Below are 23,112 nucleotides of genomic sequence, written 5' to 3' on the forward strand. Positions count from 1 at the left end.
GGCTAGAGCCAATCCCAGCTGTCATCGCGCAAAAGGCGGGTTACACCCTGAACAGGTCGCCAGTCCATCGCAGGGCCCATGAACATATCCAGCTAAAATAATAGTTAATACTGAGCTTTTTGTAAAATACACTTTCTTGCAGAGAGCTAGATGAAAATATTGATACCGCTCCCGTATCTGTACAGTAGATATGTAGCTGGAGCCAGAAGATGGTAGATTAGCTTAACATAAGGACTGGAAAGAACCAGAAGTGCTGATAGTTGGACTTTTCAACACAAAATGTCGAACTATTTCTTTAAGTAGATCAAATATTTTTTTTACTACTTTCTACAACTAAGCAGTGAAACTTGTGGATGTGAAACCAGTGCACTGAACTTCACTCTGGAGCATGTCTTCAGGCAGAGAGGCAGACTGAGAGACTGAGGATCTCATCATCAAGAGGAAAGGAGGAAAGGATGCATGTCTAGGTTGCTTTCATTATCAGCGTCATATTTTTCTCCCTTTCCTTTGTCTGTGTCCATCATTATGAAGCGTCCTCTCGTCCCTCGTTTGTCTTCCTGTCCTTTGTCTTCCCTCACCTGCTCGTCTCGGCCCTTGTGGATCTCTGAAAGCAGAATTATTCTGTTCATCTCCCTTCTCTCAGCAGCCACCTCTATGCCTCCCAATCCTCATTTTCTCCTGCTCGGTTCGCTGTGTGTTCAAAGTACAGAGCCCTCCCAGAGTGCGCATGGGCTGGAATAGAAAAGAGGATGAGCAAGGAAGAGAGAGACGGAGAAAAAGAGAGGGGGATGAATACAAGCATATAGGCTTAACTGATTCATATTTCAAGCTCCTAACTCCCCTCTGTCTCCCTTTCTTTCCCCTCCATACTCCACTTTTCCGGTCATAACAAATGTCACTGCAATAATTCTGCACAAAGCCACCTCTTCCAACTTGGCTATTATTATAGAGTTTCATTACAAAATGCCAAAACTTGCCCTTTGCTACATCAGTTCAGCGTTCCTCAACAGCACCGACTTCGGTTATTGTTGTAATGCTAAATGCATCCCTACAAAAAGAGACGGTCAGCAACATTTTTTGAGCTGTAAGCGTCATAGTTGTGGTGGCGTGACAAAGCAGGGCAATGATGATGATTTACAGAGACATCTGAAGCACAGGGCATTTACATTTGAGTCTTCAATTCAAAAGACGTATTAAGGGCAAATTCACTGTACTGTATATGTATTATGAATCATTTATGATTTCCAGTCACGGCTGAGAGCGTTTTGACTGCATAAAGAATTTGTACAGCATTCCCTGCCATCAGTGATGGAGTATGTAAAACTGATTGTCCTTCAGTCATTAGAAGAAGCATGATGCTAGAGATAGCAACGAGGGATGCTGAGTTGGGTCCATGATCTCTCAACAACCAATTGATTACCTTAAATTTTACTGTACCTGTTTCCTTATGGCACTGTCATCAGGTAAAATTTTTATTTGTTCAATACTTTGGTTTATGACCAAATTCCCATCAGTCATGCTAATGCTAATTAGCATGCTTAAACAGTAAACTAAGAGGGGGAACATGGTAAACATTATGCCTGATAAACGTTAGCATATTAACATTGTCATTGTTAGCATGCTGTAGTTAGCATTTAGCTTAAAGCAACACTGTTCCTATGTAGGCTACAGTTCACAAAGCTGCTAGCATAGGCTTAGGTGGAACTAAAAATGTTGCATGGCACTTGTTAAGTAGGTTCTGAGACGGCAAAAGACTGCATCACTGTACTTTATGTGCAGCAAAAAAAGACACAAAAAAACCCCATAGAAGACGAAAAATTACCTACAGCAGGGGTCATAGTGATTAACTAAGTAAGAAAGCAGGTGTAAAGAGGAGTTTTATGGATGCGGGGAAGTGAAGAAAGAGAACTATTAAAAAGCAGTGTGGAAGCACGATGTGGGTCGCAGTGCATCTGCATATTTAATGTGCCCCTGGGCTGTCGGTTTAGCATCAGTATTATCACTCTGAAGTTAGGAGAGAGAAAAAGAAAGGAGAGAAGGAAAGGAATGAAGGAATTACTGTTGGAATTTCCAACAGTAATTAATAATATTTCTCTGCATCGTGAAGGTGGGGTATGCAATTCTAGAGAAATCCAATACCATGACAAATGGTATAGAGTGAACATCGACACGGCAAGTAATGTAACTAATGTTAGCTAGGCTGTGGGTTAGCAAACTGACGCTACCAGAGACATTGACGCTACTTGCTGTAGCGAGGATGAGACAGTCCCAGAGTCAGCACACCTGCTCTGAGCTGCAATACTCCGAAACTCTCCTGCTGCTATAGCTAACATCGCAACAACAGCATGTCTTGGTGAACTAGAAAACAAGTCATTAAATGTTACCTGACACACACAAATCATGGCTGGAACTGCTGGTCTAGTGTTGTGTGGCTCGTCCATACAACAGACTTCTCTCTTAGGTATGAGCTCCTCATTTTTGCTTCAATGGTCTGAGTCCTCCTGTTCAGTATTACCCATTTCAGAGTAAACTTCACTCTCCTTGTTTATGCTATTATGCTACAAGTTTTAAAACTAACTTCACTGCGAATTCCATTCCTTCAGTATCAGTCCTGGTATTGTTCATGTTGTCATGTCTTACTGGAAATTTGAACAGAACAGAGCCATCATTAATGTTATTGGTAACACCTGTGCTTTCCAAAAGTCAAAATGTCTCCTGTGTAAAGGCCAGTAGTGTGAGCTGTAACCAAAGTGTGGTGCGTGCTAGCATTAGATATTACAAAGTTTATCAAAGAAAAACATACACACACTCTCACACACATCGGTATCCTCCCAGGATGATGACTTGAGCTGCAGAGTTTATCATCTGTCACTGTTTAAGGTCAGACACGGAATAAGATTCCAAGAAAAAACACAGGAGACAAATACCAGCTGACAGGGTCACCCCTTCAACAGCAGGCCAGCCCTGACATTTGTGTGTGTTTGTGCGTGTGACTGGAGGTATTTCTTAACTCACTTGAACAGTCTGCTGCCATCTGCACCGTCCTCGTCTGCTGACCTTTGTGTTCTCTGTTTTCTCAGTTTGCAAAACTAGTTGAGATCAAAAAGACTTTGCAGAGCTTCTCACTTTTTATTTGTCTTTGGTAGGAAGTCATTTCTGCTGCCTCTGCAATAAGTGGGGAATTTAATTGAAAACCAAACTGTGGTTGAAATTTAAAGTTGGTGTCCAGCTGTAAGACGAGCTGTTATTCTGTATTTCATCAGACATGCTGCACATCAAGACGTCCTTTTATTTAAGCTGTTCTATCCCTCAACCTCTCTACTCTAACTTCCACCCTCACCTTATCACCCTTTTTTTGGTTCTCTTTCATCTTCTCCCCTCAGACCCGCTCCAACTTTCCACCCACCTCCCCCCTGCCCCCAGCCCATCCGCCCTCCAGTCCTAGCGGGACCATGATGCTCAGCAGCTCCGTGGAGGTGCCCAGCCCGGGTGGGATGAGCGGCCTTAGCGGTCTGAGTGCGGCGGCCCGGAACGTAGTGCGCTCCTCCAGCATCTCGGGGGCCATGTACAACCTGGAGAAGAGTCCCAGCAGTGGGGGCCCAGACTCCGCATCACTGGCTGGCAACAAGAAGCGGCGCTCCAGTCTGGGCGCCAAGATGGTGGCCATTGTGGGGTTGTCGCAGTGGAGCAAGAGCACGCAGCAGCTCAACCAGCAAGGTCAGTTTACAGTTTTAAATGCTTCAGTCGGATGTAAACACGTTAGATTAAGTTTCACTTTTGAGACCCCATTTTTTTTTTCAACAAATTCCCTCTATCCCAAGATATTTCTCGTTTTTGTCCTTTTTCCATTCACATCATTTCAGCTAGGTCAGTGCGACATCTGACTGCTTTCGTCCCTCTCCATTTCCTTTCTTCTCTCCTTCCATTCTCCTAATTCCCATCTTCCATGGGCCTCTCTTAGCTTTTGTCTATTTTCTATTTTTCAAATTATGGGGATATCAACCTTTTTGTTTCAATTTTGTTTTTGATTTAAAGCTGCAAATTGTAATCCTTTCCAAATGAAGATGGAATTTTTTAATAGGTAAGACATTTAATCACCTTTACCCTCTTGGTTTGGCTTTAACATTTCAAAATATTCCACATGACTTTAAAATGATTAAATGCTTTCCTGCTACAGCTACACAGTTAAACGGATGCTAACATTGGTCTAACAGAACAGGGATTGTTTTAGTGTATGCACAATAACATTAGCATAATCCACTCCAAAGGGTATTTGGTGGTACACTGCCTATGTTATAATACCTATAATATCTTATTCAACAAGCTCTCACTGGCTTTACCTTTTTGTGGTATTATCATTCTAATGAGCCCTTTTAAAAGCCTGCAACACGATTGGGAGTGTCATTGTGTGTTGAACTCTGAAGTGGGTTTGCAGCAGTAGCATCTCGTATGCACCATGGCTGTATGGCAATGATAGCTGCGCTATGTTCTCATATGTGTCCTGCGGGGTATAATTACAGGTGCTGTGCAGCTGCAACACTACTGTTTCCCATTTTACTCCTCAGCGTCAAACACAAGCACACTCACTCCTGGTGGGAAACAGGAAAACATGTCACACGCCGAGGCTTGGTAAAGACACCCTCTTAGCACATTCTGTTTCACCTTCCAGTACATTGGAGTGCAACCTTTTCATAGTAGTGTCTTCATGTGTCAGTTTGCTTGTCTTTGTGGTGTGCATGTTGTTCTGGGAGAACATTCAGTCTTATTACAAGATCTGAGGGTTGTTGTTCTCTGCCTCTGTGTAGCAGGATTAGGATACGCGTTTCAGTAGCAATACAAAAGAGATACTTTTTTCATTTACTTAGTTTGAAGTTTATATATGTATATAAATATGAGAACTTACAGTGTTTCCCACAGAATGACAGAACTTGGACGGTGGCTATGGCCGGGTTGGGTGGTGCTTTACCTGGTCTGTGCTTGTAAAATATTCACTATGTCTGTATCTTGTAACATAAGAGATAACAACTCTCTCTGTTTCTCTGCAAATATGCAAAAAAGGACCGCCAAATATACCAGCCCAAGTCTATATGTGTGAAACACTGACTAATAATAATAATCATTTAAGTTATTTTTAAGTAAATACGCCAAAAATTCACTGCTTCCAGCTTTTTAAATATGTGTAGTTTTCTTTGGTCTTATTTAATATTAAACTGAATATAATAATTTGAGGATGTCACCTTGGGCTTCAATTCAATTGCAATTCTTGATGTAAAGAAGGTAACGATGGAGGAGTCCAGGTGACATTATACTCAAACAAGCCAACACAGTAAATACTTAGATGATCATCTGTAAAAGTAAAAAAATCCCACAAAAACATTCTAAAAACATACAAATAAAAAATTATATAAATAATCTAAAATTAGCAAAGTTATGATCGAGTTCAGAAAATATAAGTAAACAAGTCAATCTGACGAAAGAAAATAGACATTTACAGTCAGAGTACTTTAATGTTCAGGATATTCGTCTCAAGTAAATATAACAGACCCAGGCAGATGGACGAAAGCTGAAAGATAAGTGAGAAGAAAAAGACCATTTTGGAGGGCAGAAGTGGAATGTGGACGAAAGTGTGACATAAAAAAATGTAGTTAAAAAATGTTTCACTTTATAGGCCTACATGTTCTCATGCCAGCTTTGACAAGGTCACCATGTGGCTAATGGGCAGTGTACTCATTCACATGCGCACACACACTCACCTAAATCCTGTATAATTGTCTTGTATCATTACTTGTTTTTGGCACCCGTCAGTTTGAGATGGCTGTTGCATCGGTACTCAATACACGCACACACACACGTACACACACACACACACACACACACACACAAAGAGCTCGGCGCACTCATGCACAGCTGACACTTGTCTGACGCAGACAGAGCTGTCGATATTTTCACCACAGGGGCTTTCATGTCTCTGTGTTCGTGGTGATTGGGAGAGCACAATGGAGGGGAAAGTGCGGATGAGGAGGCTAGGAGGGGCTGAGGATTTAGAGAAGAGGAAGGGGAGATGAGGGGTGTGTCTAAATTTAGATGTTCTCAGCTGCCAGAGGAGCACATCGCGCCTGGAACAAAAGCACAGAATCATTCTCCGCTCCTTCGATTCCTATAACACAGTGCGGCATTTGCTCAGTCTGTTGGGACTTGGCTTGGAAAGTGGTGGGTCACTTAGTCTACCACGAACCAATGCCGAGCAAAACCCTGTACCCCGAACTGCTCCCCGGGTGCCGTACGATGGCAGCCCTTGCTCCTAAATAGGATGGGTTAAATGCAGTTTTTTGAGTTTCCCCTTGTATGAGTGACTGAGCTTGTGATTGAGATATAACTAAACGTAAATATTTGCTGTTCGGCTCTGTTCATTTGTTATGGTGTGGTCAGCTAATTTTGATGCGTTAAGCCACTGCCATCCCTCATTATGTCATGGATGTACTGTATGTATGGATGTAGCGTATGCTACAATAAATTGACTCAATATAGTAATCTTGTCAGTGTTCTACAAGGAAATGCCCATTTCCTCACCACATTATTAGATTGAACCTGGAAGCCTGTCCCTGGAGACAAAAAAGGCTGTTTATATGATCCAGCGAGGCCGAATGGGCTAGCCTAATCTGTTGTTTTCCCTACCTCATAATTCTCACCAGCTAGCGCCGAAAAATTTGCGCACGCAATTAGATGTGTGACCCTCACAGACTGACAGAGGGTCAGGCAATATTGCCCCCCGCTCGGTCACGTTTGATCAAGTTCCTCTTTCCTTTTTTTTCCTGGCGGTCGTAAATGGCCCAGTCTGGTCAGCTGTCACTGCTCAATGTTCCGAGTGACGTGTGCATCAGTTGGCTGATGGGGCGGATAGGCCCAGGTTAAACCTCTTTACTTTTCACTCAGTTGGTCCCCTAATAAACCACAGGAATTAGTCCCCAGAGAAGAGAGAATGTGTGAGGGAAGCAGTTTGGACTTTGGCTGCAGAAGTGGGAAAAATAAATTGAATGCATTCTGCAAAACAACAGACTTATCTTGTGACCATTGATTAATTGATTGATACCTGCTGCTGTATCCTATATGGTGGTTGCAAAATGAACATTAAGGGAAATAGGGAGATCTAAAGCACTTCACAAAATATTTTAAATGCCTTTGTTATGTGAAGTGTATTGTACCCTTTTTTTATGACTTCAAAAGACCATAAGCAGTCTTCTATCTAGAGACTAAAATCAGTTACTATTGGTTGTTTTTTCTACTCCAAATAAGGTTTATAGTGGATGTACAAAATGGGAATAGAGAAAGTGACTGAAGACTGAGGCAATTGATAGAGACACAAGATGTTTAAAAAGACAAAGTGAACGGAGACAGTGGGGGAATATGTCAGTGCCTCACTATTAAAGCGCTATTAAGAGGTAATGTGTTTACAGCATTGTTATTGTGTCAAAGATTCTGCAGGGTACGTTCTGGCCGTGCTACGTTTTGCGAATCGTATCCAGTCAATTATTAGCAGAATCTGTCCCGGCAAGCTCTTATGCAAGCGAGGAGGTGTTTTCTGTTGAAGTGTCCAAGCAAGAATTGTATGTTATTTTCAAAATGACATAATTTCCAAACTGTAAAAAAAACAAGGTGTCTTCTGGAAAAAAGAGGTGTCAGAACTATTAGAAAAAAAGAGCCTTAGTGGGCTGGTAATGTCTGGTAACTTGATTACCCTCCACTGATCTGGCTTTTTACAGTACTAGGGGTTTAACCCATTGACGCCTGAATTTTTTTTACAATTTAAAAAAAAAAAAAAAAATTGTGTTTTCATTTGCTTTCAAGCTGATGTTAAATTAAGTGAAGATTATTAATTTGTCTATAGAACATAGAAAATATATAAATTCAGGTATGATGTAGGTATGATGCAAATTAGCGACAACAGGCATAAATGAGAAACCAGGGCTTGCAAAAGGTTCCTAGGTACATGTCGAATATGCACAAATAGGCATTGGGGGAATACATGCGCTATCTTGGCTGCAGTCTGAAAGGAAGAGGTGTGATGCGAATTTGCGACAATCGGCGTCAAGGGGTTAACAATACAAAATTGATTAAAGAGGTGGTATTATGCTCATTTTCAGGTTCAAAATCCTATTTAGGGGTTGTACCAGAACAGGTTTACATGGTTTCATTTTCAAAAAACGCCATATTTTATGTCATACTGCACATTGCTGCAGCTCTTCTTTTCACCCCGTGTTGAAGGCTTCATTTTAGCTATGGAGTGATACATCTTGTCTCTAAATGATCTTTGTTGGGAGTTGCACATACGCAGTTCCTAGTTAAGGACTACTAGCCAATCAGAAGCAGCGAAAGGCAGGTCCGCGAAAAGACGGTAAACAGCTTCGATTCAGCTGTAAACTACATGTTGCCAACCAGGTTGGCAATTTGGACTGGAGCAAGAGTTTCAGAGTGGTGAGTTATTAATCTGTAACAAAAGTATCTTTCATCCATAAAGTTTTAACTGAGCTCTGTCTCTACATCACAGTAACAACTTCATGTCCATTGACTGCTTGGAGGGTTGCTAGTGTTTGGAAGGGAGAGGAGTCGTGTGCTGCAGCTCAATGTTTTTCCACCTGTGTTTTTTAGGGCGTGTCGGAGTAGTCGCTCAGCAATCATTATGACACCTATTTTCATTGTGATGTCACAAGAAAGGGAAGTAAAGACTGGACTACAAACGAGCTGTTTTCAGGCAGTTCAGAGCAGTGTTTTCTGTGGGAGATGGGAACTCCCTTTGGGGTGGACTTTGGGCTTTTTCACTTTGCAAACCTAGTACATGCACAAAAAAGATATATGACTCAATAAAGGAGAGGGAAAAAGCCAAATACCATAATACCACCTCTTTAAATAGAATAAATCTTGAAAAAAAAAAAAAAGCGTTCTGCACATGGCAGCTAAGCACAAACTCCAATTTAAACATCTTCATACAAAGTGATTTTAGATGTCTAAAGTAGGACAAGGGCATTTTTTGTAAGACTGAAGCCTTGTTAACATTTTCAGATGGCAGCTGAGGCCTCTGACAGTTCTTAGTGTTAATGGATGCAATTTAATTGTGCCCTCTGGTGTTTTCGAACAAAAATGTGGAACTCTGGGGAGCCATAACTCAGAAAATAAAATGTATTTAAATATTAACCATCTCTTAAAATGCATATTTTTATAGCATTTTATTGTGCCACATAATAATGTGAAATCTACAGTCCTAATTAATGTCCAGCTGACGTGTCTCTGCACATGTTCGACACACATATGTTAATAAGTAAGGTGTAGAGGTTAGATTGATTACAACATCAAATAAATGTAATCAAACTTTATGAACAGCCATCCATCCATCCATTATCGATAACCGCTAATCGTTCCAGGTCACAGGACTTTATGAACATGAACAGTAATAAAATACAGCGTACAGAATAGCATACAGAACTGGTATTGTATAATCGGTGCTTCCATATTTAGATCCTTAACCTTAATACTATTTTTATGCCCTCCTATGTTTTTCTTTCATAATGTATCTCAAATTCCTTCATGTTATTCCATTCATAGCCCCAACTCCCACTGTGCCATTGTCTCATTATTCTAGGTTTTATAACAGGCGGGTGTTGGGATTGGCATTTTGGTTCTGTCTGTGTTTCTATATATTTCCTGCTATTATTAGTATCAGTGAGGAAAAAGCACACACACACGCACGCACAAGCAGTTCCCCAGGTTTAATGGATGAGTCACTCCTCTGCTGAACACGGACTTATCTCCTGAGCAGGTTTATCCATGGCTATGAAAAGAGAGCCAGCAGAGCATCTCCCAGTCAGTCTGCACAGAGGGACCTGGCTTGCTAAGAAACAAGCGCCACTGATGAGTTGCAGTGCACCAGGAGAGTTAGATTAAAGGAAACCAGGCATGGATGTGTGTTTGTGTGTGTTTTTGGTGAGCGTCCCTGTAAAAGGCTTCTACTGTATATACAGTATATGTGTGTCTGTATGTTTGTGTTCAAGTGTGCACTTGTGTTTGGCTGGTGCACATTCACACTCAATCACCTCACTCTCTCTTTTCTGCTCCATTTAGCTCTCTCTCAACCCACTCAGTAACCCCCCCCCCCTTTCTCAACTTTCCTTTTCAATTCCTACAACTAGCCTATTCTTTATTTAAATCTCTCTGTCTTCTGCGTGTTTATTTCTGTGGTGCAGTAGATTCTGTTTGAAGTACACCAGAGACACAGAAAAGAAACAGAGAAGGAAAAATGTCTGACACAGGAAGAGAATACTTGTTAGTTTGCTTATTGAATTGCTTCCAACTTTGTTCTGAGACCGATAGCAGCCATGTTTCTGGGTGTACTGTTGTTAGACAAATAATTTTAAGTTTGCAAACTGTAACTCTAGCTCCAACCAGGGAGTGAAGATATGTGAAGGTGTTTTCACCATTGCCAGTAATGTTAAGAAACCTATTCCCCATCACTCACTTTTAATTTGTGTTTAAATTACATTTTTAGAAGCCTTTATTTCTATGTGTAGAGCAAATTTAAAGCTCTGCAGCTATCACGGCTACAGAAAGTCTTCCTAAACAGCTTTAGAAACTATATATAAATTATAATATGTGGCTAGCTTCAGCTTTAGCATCCAGTGGTGGTGCGTCATTGATAGTTAGCAGTGACAATTTTTCTGCAATGCAGAATGATGGAAGAATTCAAAGCAACTTAAAGACATATGGATTTTATTCTCAAAAGAACCAAAGGAAGAACAGAGGCAAAACAAAGGTTTCATATTTACTACCTGAACATAAGAAAGTCTAACTCAAAGTCAAACTCAGATTGTGTTTAGCATTTGCCAACGTGAGGAAAGCTAATGTAGCCTGTGCTAAACTTCATGACATACAGTTGCTAACCTCACAAGTGTGCAGTGTTGTGGTACTAGTTTAATCTTTTTAGCTTATGAGTTTGTTACTTTCATAGTAAACTGGTTGTCAGCTGCTGTTTATCCAGCTGTTAGATAAATGTATAAAAGTGAATCTCTGAACAGTTTGTTTTTGCTAATCATTTCTTTTTGCTAGTTGCTAGTTATAACTAAAAACAGAGCCCACAATTTGATAGCATACAGGTGAGTGCACATTATTTTATTTATTTGGTGTAATTCTTACCTAGGGTACATTTTAGTGAAGCTAAAGTTAATATGACATGGCTGTGGTGTTTCAAACTTTTCTGTTGTAAGCTAAGGTTAATGTTAGCCTACTGTTCCGGTTATTACTGATAAGCGTTGACAGGACAGTGTTTAGCTAAAGCTCTGCTTTGATCAGTTTGCCTGGAACTACAGTGAACATAAATTGTCTTTTTAGATTACTAAATACCTTTAATGTGAACATTGTGCTCCCCCACATTGAGATAGCGCTGTAGGACAGGCTGGTGTGATGCCGATGGGAGATAGCTATGGATAACATAACACAGGTGTCTCTGTCTCTCTCTGTTCTAGACACACTTCAATACAGTACACCATTCAGTGGTCTTTTTTATGTGTGTACAGGTCTTCCCTATATACATTGTGACTCATTTCATATTAGAAATATATACTGAAGCTGAAAGTCTCCTTCCTATAGTGATCAACTCTCTTTCAATTCCAGCTTCTTTTCTCCCTCATTATTGAAGATGTGGATCATGTTGCGTGTGTTGGATCAGGATGTTGCTATATCTTAACAATCCTATTCAAAATCTTTGAGTGGTTTTGTGATATTTAAACACATGAAAGTGATCAGGGACGTTTTGGCAAGAGAAAGAAACCCAACAATAACACAATAATAGGCCACAGACGAGTATGTCCACTGTTTAAAAACAGTTAGCCTCTGCATGTCTTCTAGCCTGCGTTACAGTGGACCAGAGAATAAACCTGGCATTTTAGCACTCAGGGTGTTTTCGGGGTGACTCACTCATGCCCTACTTCTAGCTCTATTTCTGAGTCACCACTAGGAAACACACTTTAGGAATTTTGGCAGACATTTTGGAAAGCTCACGGTGATCAGATCCTTCAAGGGAAAATTCAGACCTGAAGAAAAATTCTTGCACATCAAGACAACTCAGAAAAGGCTTGTGACCAAAATGAGCAGCAGTGGGTAAAAAGCTGTTAGAATATTAACAATGGTTGTTTTGAGTCTTGAATTGCCCTTTCATAATAATTGCTATTTCACAGGGTGACTGCACATGATAGCTATTAATATTCACAACAATGACTAATCAAAAAATCCTCCCTGTGTCTTTTGAGCTGCTATTTCAGGTGAGACTGCTGCTCCTCACCCCACCTCCTGCTCCACCACCGCATTTGTTTTTTGAAGCGTATTGAGTCAGTGGCTCTCCTGACACATACCAACTGAAACCTTACTCATGTCTCTAAAAGCTTTCTCTTCCCCACCGGTGCTTTTAGAGGTTATCAAACACCGGTTAAGTTGACCGATGATCACTTTCTTTCTTTGCTCGCTGTACTCCCTTGTTGCTCTCTTTGTGTTTCGTCCAGCTCAATGACATCTTAATTTTCCCTTTCCTTTATCTCTCCTCCCTTTATCTCTATCTTTTTTGCTCTCACTTTCACTCAAAGCACCTATCACGTTTTCCCGATCTCGCCCATCGACTCATCTGCGCTATTCTTATCCAGCCAGATTGGTAAACTGTCTTTCTCTCTACCTGCATACCTGCTTTTGTGTGAGATTGTGTGTGTGCAGTCTCCGTCTCTGCCTCTCATCCAAGTGTGAAAAGCACTGCGGCTGCAATTGCAATCTGATGCAACCTTTTATTATTACATTATATTTATGTAAAGGAATTATTTGACATTTTTGAAAATATGCTAATTTGCTTTCTGCTGAGAGGATTGATACCAGTTGAATGTGTATGTGCATTGTTTGTTTTTTTTACCTTTTCACAGAGCCAGGCTAGCTATTTTCTCCTGCTTCCGGCCTTTGTGCAAAGCTAAGCTAACAGCTTTTGACTGTGGCTTCATATTTATGTACAAACATAAGAATGATATCAATCTTCTCAATCTCCTAAGCAAAAAAGCAAATGTCCAACTTTTCCTTTTTACACCAATGCAACTTTCCACTCAGAACTGAAAATAATTTAATATTTCTTCTTATATGTATTATACATCATGTCCGAGTTATCACAAAGTAGAGCTGGCTGAGGCGTTATTACTCATATATGGGCTGATCTGGCAAACCGTACTAATAGAGTAAGAGCTCTCAGATTATCAAAACGGGTCGAAAATGAGCACTAGTGGCGTCCCAGCGAGGTTTTAACTGGCAGTGAAGTGTCACCAAGCTCCAAAGTGTGTGAGGTGAATCACTATGTTGTGTGTGTATGAATACCTGTGTGTAAAAGACCTATAATCAGGGGGTCAGTACCACTCCTCTCGACATAGAGTGCTGTAAACACACATTTACACAGAATGTACACAATCCATACATATACATACAACATGCAAGTGGATTCCTGAATCTATATCATGGCACAGAGATGCTGCTGCTGCATTGCAGGAATCATAGATGCAAATGTTCTTTTAAAATTCTAGCTACATTACCAGAGAAAGTAGAGAAAAGGTGCTGGGGTATTCCCTTTTGCGCAAAAGATAGAAAACCTATAACAACAAGAATGCACTGAGCTCGTTGTCTTCCAAGGCCACTCCCAGGCAGCGTAAACTTTCCCAAATCTTACAAACAGCCTGTTTTTCCAGCTTCTTTTCAGGATCCTGAAATATGTGTCAGCTAAGCACTCCTCTGTCCAAATGTGGCCTGCAGGTTTAATGTAACGTTACACATGCTTTTGCCCCTTCCTCTTTCGATTCAGGAACTTTTTCCAAAAGAAACTGGCCTCGGTAAAATTTGCTGCAGCACAGCTTCTGTTTCCATTGCCGCACATTACTTCAGCTGCACCCCCAGTTGCCCCTGGCACGGGGCAGCTCTGCTCTGTATTCTTGCTCATATAAGTAACCCAGAATGTCTGATTTCAGCATTACACTATAAAACGGTTTCCTTCCATATCTGCAGGATATATATCTATTCTGTCAGTGGTGTTGATTTTAGACATGATGTTGAGGAGCCCCCCTCTCTCCATCTGACTGTTCATTGAGGCGGACATACAAATAATGTGGAAGTACAGTCTGTAGTTCAAACAGCCCTAGATGTGAAATGAGCGTGGAGGTCTGGGTCCAGGCAACATGGAGGGAGGTTGAACAATTTGCATATACAGACCACATAATGATACCAAGCTCGTTGAAAACCTGCAAAGTGTCCCTTTCAAATGTTATTGGCTCCTAAATCAGAGAGCACAAAGCTGCCAAGATGGTGAGATAGTTCCCTTTCTATTAAATGTAAATTGATTTGTCTGGGGAATTTTCTTGACCTAAGTGTAATTTCCTTCACACAAAGTGGAATTGGCTTGATTATTCTGCTCTCAAGGGATAGTTCAGGTGAAGTGGGGCTGTATGAGGTACTTATCCACAGTTAGCATATTACTTGCAGTACTTTACATTTACTCATTTGGCAGATGCTTTTATCCAAGGCGACTTACATTTGAGGAACAACATACAAGCATCAACAAAGCATCAATACAGCAAGAGATCTACAAGCGACAATAGATACTAGTGAGGGCAGCAATAAATACTAGTAAGAGCTAATAGCAGGTATGGCATCAATGGGGTAAATACTGAGGGAAAGAAGTAGGGCAGGACAATTTCAACTAAAATCAAAATCACAATTAATTGAACATTTTACCTCCATTACAATTTTTGAACGATTATTTTGATTTTGAATGTTGTTTGTTGTTTTTTTTGCCCTCATAGTTCACTGACAAAGTTTGCACTGTAAATATGCTCAACTATTAAAACTGGGTTTATTTTACTTTTTTATTCTCAGATTTTAAAAATCTGTTATGTAAATGTTAGGGTAATGTTGACGTGCACATTACAGAGACATGGTTCCCCATATATTCGTCGCATCGCTGCTGCTGAGCGCTGCTGCTAAAATTTAAATTATGAAATTTTAATGTCAGTGCAGAACAAATGATTTTCGCTCACACACTGTGTAAGCACTGTAACACACGCTTTACTAGCTTCCTCTCCTCATTCATCAAAGGACGTCTTATGGAGCGATTTGCGCTGCGCTGGTCGCGGGGTTGAGCGCAAAGGTTCAGCTGTTTTGAACTGACTGCGGCATGCGCGCAAGTTCGCCAAGCAGTGCGCTGCGCGTGCTTTGCTCTTCGCAGCAACAAACTGCAGTGGCACGGCGGAAGCCATTGACAAGCCAATATAATGGGTTTCATAAGTTATGTGACAGCTTTTGTTATAAGATCAGTGGAGTCTTTTAAGGAGTGCAGTGTGTATGTGCGTGCAGCGAGTGAGTTGGTGATCGAATGAGAGAGAGAGAGCGGCAGAAAGTGATGGAGAAAGCGAGCGAGTTTGTTGTCAGTCTGGCAGTAAATGTGCAGTGTAGGTGTCAGTTAATAAAACTTATTTCTGTCGTTTCCCCAACTGCTGGAAAGTGAAGACGGTTTGTGCCAGTTAACCTCTCCCTGAGCTTCTGACTCCGGTCTGGAAGCTGAGCAGGACTGGAGGGCACGGAGTCACGTGACCACACACAGGGTAGTATGTTTTTAAGGGGAAAGTACATGAACAAACACGGGGAAAATATTAATAGGACTAAATAACCGAAATAACCAACATGGTAAAACTAGGTGGGTTAGAGGTTCTGAATTTCGGTTTCGATTACTTTTCAATTAATCATTCAGCCCTAGAAAGAAGTAAAAGTTAACGAAATAGTGCAATCAATACAAGAGAATTATAAGGGGATAGAAGAAGAGCACAGGAAGTGCATGTTGGAGTTTAGTGGTAAGAGGTGTTATAAGAGCTTCTAGTTAGAGAGGGACGCTGCTGCTCTAATGGCATGTGGTAGCTCGTTCCACCATTGTGGTGTTACAGATGAGAAAATTATATTTGCGTCCCCAGTTTGGAGAAGCAGAAAGTTGTACCAGCACAGAAGCTAAGCATTGTACTGCTGTAAACAGGGTCAGCGGTAAAAAGTATTTCAGCCACCGAAGGCCCACAGAAGAAACCTTGCATCATTTGCCAATCAGCTGCAGAGTAATCAAGAGGAAATTACATCTGAATTAGATTATTCCTTTCCTCATTGTAATTAATTGTCATTAGACAGGAGCCCGTGTGGCATATTAACTCACTGACAGACATCCTGCCATACATGAAGGTTTTAGATTTAGAAATCATTTCCTATGCAAGATGGCGCTGAGAAAGACTAATCGCCTCACATTGACCACTCCCTGTTTTATGTCCCTGCCAGAGCACTCAGACACACACACACACACTGACTGTGGACACACACAAAGACTACACAGGAGATTAGTTCTGTTTATCTCCTATGCATTATCATTAAAGACAGAGTAACACTTAGCATACTAGGCTACACTTAACTCTCCGCCAGATTTATTTGTTTTTGCACGCTCTGTTAGAGTTAAATAACTGTCTAAGAAAAGTGGACCGGCTGGCAGTTTCTCATAAAGAGTTGAACAAATAGAGAAAGGTACTGAGAAAAACACAATCACAAAGCAGCCGGAAAAGAATCATTTGATTGCACACTGATAGAAATATAAGAGACACATAAGTCATGTTCATTGAAGTATAAAGAGGTTAAATACTATTCCTTAAACTGTTGGTAATACTTTGTATTAGTATTATGAATGATTCTTCTCAGACTGTTAATGTGGCCTTAAAGTCCCCATGATATCAAAATAGATGTTTAGGCGTTTTTATATATGTATTGTGCTACATGGGACCTATACTCCAGTATCTGGCCCAAAAATGATCAAAAGAAAAATTCTATTCTTAATGATATTTTAGAGTTTGTCTGAAACGATTTTTTTTTTTTTCCTATGATGTCCTTTGGCTGCTCTGCCTCAATTCTCTGTGATTTATGGCATTTCCTGATTGACAGCTAGCTTTACTTGTAAAATAAAAAGCTAACTAGCTGCTGTTACCTAGTTAGCTTAGTTAGCCATGGTAGAGGTCATATTAGCTGACTGCCCGGACTGGGAGCTTGGAGCACTGGTGGAGTGTTAATTTACATCTCTAATTTACTCTAGCACAATTGACCCTTCCCTAAGCCATGCCCCGAATACGCAGCTGGCCAATCACAGCACAGTATAGGACTCGCTCTAACTGAGACTGACACTTTCTGACACTTTCATGGCTGCGCTCCATTGACTCTAATGCAAAAGGAGTCGTTTTCTAGCTTTTCTTTGCTGTATTTTTCCAAAGTATGGTCAAACGTTGTTCCTGGGACACACCCAGAGAGGTTGAAAGGAGAAGTATAATTTATTCCTTTTCTAAAACCTAAAACAAATCTAGAAAAAATGTAGGCAGCGGATTGTTCCTAATGTAATGTTAGTTAGCTATGGCTAGCTAACTTACTACTGAATGTAACGTTAAATAACCATACTGTTACTGATACTTTTTAATGATTGTAATAGTGAATAGAGACCTACCCAGCTGTACACAAACAGTGTTGATCCTTAATATCTTTCTCAATAGTCAGGTAATACGGTGGTTCACTTTTACACTGTGATCGGTAGGCTTAAGCTTTTTCACATCAGTTTGAGTCGGTTTGACAGCCTGAAAATAACCTTCAAATGCATAATGCAACTGCAAAACTGTCTGCTTCTTTCTGAGATCGCTTTTTCCAGAAATTAGACAATATTTCTCCAAGGAGTGCAGTTACAGACAGTGACAGCGCCGTAATTAAAGTGTGACAGGTTCGACAGTTTGTCGGCAACAGTAATTAAGGGGGGCTTGGCTTAGCGAAGGGTCAATTGGGACAGCTGGGAGGAGGTTTACAAGCCAGGGGCGTGGGGGGACCCAGCAGGCAATGCTGGTGGCGAGCAACGCCGGAATGGGCACCATGAGCAGAGCGAGTGGCCAACACTGTTCTGCCACGAAATCACATCCAGCGCTATTGACTACTGTAAACAGCAATCAGTTTCCAACGCGAGTCCCTCCCGAGCATAAATATGCAGAAGCCGATAACACTCCACTTTCCGTTTCAAAGGAACTTTAAAGAAACCGTTTGACCTTTATTCGCTTTCTTGTAGAGAGATAGATGAGGCGATTGATACCACTCTCATACCTGTACGTGCTAATCACTGAGCTTTTGGAGGTGCTGGTAGTTGGATTAGCCAGACTAGCTGCTCCTAGTTTCCAATCTTTATGCTGAGCTAAGCTAACCACCTGATGACTCCAGCTACAAATACAGACATGAGAGTGGTATCAGTCTTCTCATCTATGTCTCGGCAACACACAGAGAAATCGAGGTACAGGAATGGACCTACAAATGTATAAATGCTTTGTCGCTCCAGCTGTACCCTAGTAGGGTACGAGGACTGTACCTTTTGAAGTTGGTACATTTTTGTACCTTCTTGTCTGTACCTCTAAAAGAACATTCAGGCAACCCTAGTGTCAAAAATGTACCTTTGCAATTATTCATTTAGCTGACACTTACACATTATCATTGCTGTTTGTATCTGAGGTTGCACGCCTCTGGACTAGGGGTTAAGTGTCTTGCTCAGGGACACATTAGTGTATGCGTCACAGTGGGGATTGAACCCAGGTCTCTCACACCAACAGCATGTGTCTTATCCACTGGCCCGTCGCCAACCCTTTATGTCATGGGGGCGGGGGATCAATGATTTTCTGCATTATTTGCCTGTACCTTTAGCTTGTTAAAGGTACAGTTATGTACCCTTTGCTGTCAGCAATGATTCTGTACCTTTAAAAATAAAAAAAGGTCCACGGTTAACACCTTAAGGACCATTTCCGTACCTTACAGGGTAATGTTTTGACAAATGTACCTTTAGGGAACAGAAATGATACCCTTATTTCTCTGTGTGAAGAAAACAAATCAAGCGTATTTCACAAAATATCGAACTATATAGTTAAAAACTCTGTTAACCTGTTTTATCAGGACTGTGTGGGTTTTGATTGATTGGATGTGATTGAAAGTCACCAAACAACCTACCAACTCTCATCAGATTCTATTCCTGATGCTCTATCTTGATCACTCGTGCATGCCCCTCCTGCATCAAACCAGTGAGAAGCCAAAAATGTTGAAACTTTGGTATAAAATAGTGTGTTAATGTAGGATCCCATTACCCATAATAAGATACTGCCTGAGGAAATACTTTTTCAGGGCCTTGAAGTGTTCTACTGGCTGAACTGGAGGCATCACTTTGTATTGGTATATGAATAAGTCTTCCCTGGGCTGTTGATGTGCCCTTAGCAAAGCCCTGAAACAATAAGGTTGCTGATTTCTTCACACAAATGAGTTTACAGGGTTATATGATGTTTTAACCAGGGATGTCCTGGAGGGTAAAACCATTACACTCCATCTGCATACGTTTTTAATTTAACAGAGTTTACTGCCATTTGTAGGATGATACGATCCATGTTGTTCCTAGAAAGTACTGTAAATCTGTTTAGAGTTACATGAAGATTTGTATGATAATCATAGTCCAGTATCTAACTATATATATACAGTATACACTTATGTACTATACACAATATATAATTGTGTTATATACTGTGTTAACCACTTAATAACTGGCTTATGTAACTGTATGATACATGAATATGGCTCTGAATGGCATTCATATAAATAAACTCTTGTCTTACTTAAACTCTTGACTCTTCCTTTTTGTCCAAATTTAGCAGGTCTCTGGCGGTAAAGATACCACAACAGATCTTTCATCTCCAACACTCGTGCTTGGTTACTGTTGCTATGCATGGTGGATCGTTGCCGTCACCGGTGCATCCAATCGGCATGTCGGCGCAGCCACGGAGTCTAAAAACAGCATTCTATATTACAGCATATAATGAGAAGGGCTTCATCAGTGTTCTCTCCAAATGTCAGAGCAGCTTTAATGATCTACTGAGCACACACACACACACACACACACACACACACACACACACAGAAGCTATATATCGCGTGCGAGCATGTGTGCAGTCACAGTGTGTGGCTCTTTTCTGCATTGTTTGCGTTTTCAGTAATCCCACCTTTCTGTATTTCCCTCTCTGCTATTAATTCTCTCGACTGAAGCTAAATTCTTTCCATCCTCCCCACTTCTGTCTTCCTCGCACCCTAATCTTCTTCCCTGTGACTTGAACTCGCCTTATCGTGATTATCAAACATGGCTTAAACAAAGAAGAAAGTTTTGAGTGCGCGATTGCTCCCCTGGGGCTGCACGTTTCTGCGAGTGTGTCTTCGGGGACGAGGTATTACTCCTCACAGTGAAGCCAACAGGAGACATTTTTAACAGCCGGGTAGCACACAAAGACCAAGAAACACTCTGCTCTAGCACGGTAAAACACAGCGTACGTAATATGGTTACTTTAGCTGCTCAAATGGCATAAATGTCAGACTATCTCTAATTACTTCTACCAGGATATGTGTGGATTTGATGTTAGCACTGTATAACAAAGTTAGCTCAGCAGAGGGAGAGGAGAAAATTGTCTAAATAATTTAGATGGGATGGACCGGGAAAAGAGATAAGAGTTGTGTGATAAAGATGGACAGAGTCTGAAGAACTGGGGAACTACCAGAAAAGGGAAAATGAAGGGGTGCTTTAGGAGTGTATAAATAGGAAAAGGGGCAGCGAGGCTGAGGAAAAAGACAGCAAGGAAACAAAGAGCTGGAGATAAAGAGCAGTAATAAATTGAAAGAAGAGTGTTGGGAGGTACAATTTAGAGACACATGGAGAGAAAACGAAGTGGTTGCTGATTAAGGAGTGAGACTCATGGAGAGGACAATACGAGCGGAGAAAGACACACACAGAGAGGGGAAAGGCTTATGAGCGAAACACGCCGACCTGGGCTCTTGGTGCAATGCAGACAGCATTGCCATGGAAACGAATGGAGGGAAAGCGCAGACGAGGAGGAGGGGATTAAATAGGAAGGAAGGGATCACTGCTTCGCACCATGAGGGAATGGGGGCTGTTTGGATGAGTGGAGAGGGGGGCCGGCTGACAAATGAGTAACAAGTGTGGATATGAAGTTAAATGAATAGCTGCTTGATAGTTCAAAGATGGCTTTTTAGCGGAGAAATCCCATTCTTATTTTGACAGATTCATTATAGACACATTTGACCGTCATGATACTTCATATCATCAACGCACACGCTTGTAACCCAGTTATACTTAAATGATAATTTTAAATGCTATTTTCTTGACCAGCATGGTTCAATTATGAGCAAGGCGGAGTTCAGGTTACTGCTGCAGTGATTGTGTCAGCCCGTGTTTCAGTCCAAAGTGCGGGAGTTTCGCTGAAATGTCGATACATTCATAAAAAAAAAAAGCGATGGGGGATGAGCCTGTCGCCATGGCGCCAGTTGTCTCAGGTGGCATTGTCTGGGTCCAGATCCGAGGGCGGGGGGTTGTCATGGCAGCAGGAATGCATGGAGTTTGTCTGGTTGTGATGCTGCACACAAACACACACACACACACACACACGCTGTCTGCTGGAAATATTCTTGACTACAGGATTATAAATAGAAGTCAGCAGAAGGCAGCACCCCTATCCTCATCTCCAACACCCATGGCACCCCATCATTCTCATCTTCCTCTTCACCCATTCACCCCCCACCCCCACCCCACAAAGTCTCATCAAGTGGCTTTGTTGATGTGGGGTGTCTGCGCTTGTCACGGCGAGGATGTTTAATGAGCTTGGAGTTGCTCAGGTTAATGGCAACTGGCAACAATGGGCAACCTCTTGTTAAAAGTCCCCTTTGGTGACTTCACTGCACCATTCAACTATCTGGGCTCCTATAGAGCATACGAGTTTATACAGCTACCACAACTGCAGTCATAATGAGCTGCACGGCTGCAGCCCTAAACCAGAGTTTGAACCTGTTGTTGTTGCTTTGTTAACCAGTGGAGTTACCTCCACTTAGACTATTTGAAGGGGGAAACTTGGATATATCTGCAAAAGGTTTAAGATGTTTTCAGGAATTTAAATCCCTAATGTGGGATTAAAAAAAAGTCTGCTGGTCTTGAAAGCCCCTGTCAAAGGGAAGTCCCACAAATTAGTCAGAGACTTTGTAGAACTCTTTATAAACTAAGCTCTGCCAACACAAGCACTCTCAGCAGCTTTCTCATCCTCTTGACTGACTAAACTGTCAGACAGCTCACGTGCAGACACACACGTGTGTGTGTGTGTGTGTGTGTGTGTGTGTGTGTGTGAGTGAGTGTAAATGTTGCACAGAGTTGTGAATGTACAGACACTGCTGTCTAGTGTCAGAGCGTGATATTTGTGTGTGCATGTGTCTCCATAGATTATTGTGCTACATAGCTTTGGGAGTTTTTATGTTGCTTTATTGTTTACAGTCATGGACCTCAGGGAGAATTAAAATGTATCACCTTCCTCCCTTCTACTACCAGCTTCTGGCCTTTAATGTTTTAATATAAACTAAGAAAAGCAACAATTAATTAAAATGAACACTTAATCGTCTTCTGTCATACATAATCAGTGCACATGAGGATCAATTTCTTTGTCTATAAAATGTCAGGAAGTCCAACGTCATGTCTTCAAATCTTTCTTAAACCCTAAAATATTCAATTTAGTATCATATATGACAGAGAAAAAAAGCAAAAATCTGAGAATATTTGCCATTTTTGCCCACAAAATTACTTAAAGAATTACTCTATTTTCAAAATGGTTACTGATTAATTTTCTGTCAATCAACTAACTGATTCACTGAGTTCTTCAGATCTAGTATTTATCTATTTGTGTATGCGTTTTTGTCCCCCCAAGTGCACTGGTGAGATGTTAGGCTGCATTGCCTCTTTGGACCCTGAGATGTTGTGAGAAGGATAGCAAGACAAAGATGGGAGTGACAGAAGGGATAAGGGAAGGGTTGTCGGCTGAGACTGCACGAGTACACAACATCCCATGTCATATCCTGAGCTCAAATCACTTTGACTGTGCCCTACCACTTTGAACTCAGTATCTTGAGTCAAGAGATACGGTGTGTCATTACAGG

At 41.2% G+C, this 23,112-nt stretch overlaps 1 protein-coding gene across 1 annotated transcript in view; it reads left to right on the forward strand.

The window, feature by feature from the left end:
• rims3 (regulating synaptic membrane exocytosis 3) overlaps positions 1-23,112 on the forward strand; it is a 39,769-nt gene that overhangs the window by 8,044 nt on the left and 8,613 nt on the right. Inside the window, exon 2 of the mRNA XM_038725575.1 lies at positions 3,384-3,717. Coding sequence (XP_038581503.1) covers positions 3,453-3,717 — 265 coding nt within the window. The 5' untranslated portion in view covers positions 3,384-3,452. The remainder of the gene's footprint in view (positions 1-3,383; positions 3,718-23,112) is intronic.

Source organism: Micropterus salmoides, unplaced genomic scaffold, assembly GCF_014851395.1.
Source record: "Micropterus salmoides isolate LMB-PRFRI ecotype aquatic unplaced genomic scaffold, ASM1485139v1 Ms_hic_scaffold_17, whole genome shotgun sequence".
Lineage (NCBI taxonomy): Eukaryota > Metazoa > Chordata > Actinopteri > Centrarchiformes > Centrarchidae > Micropterus > Micropterus salmoides.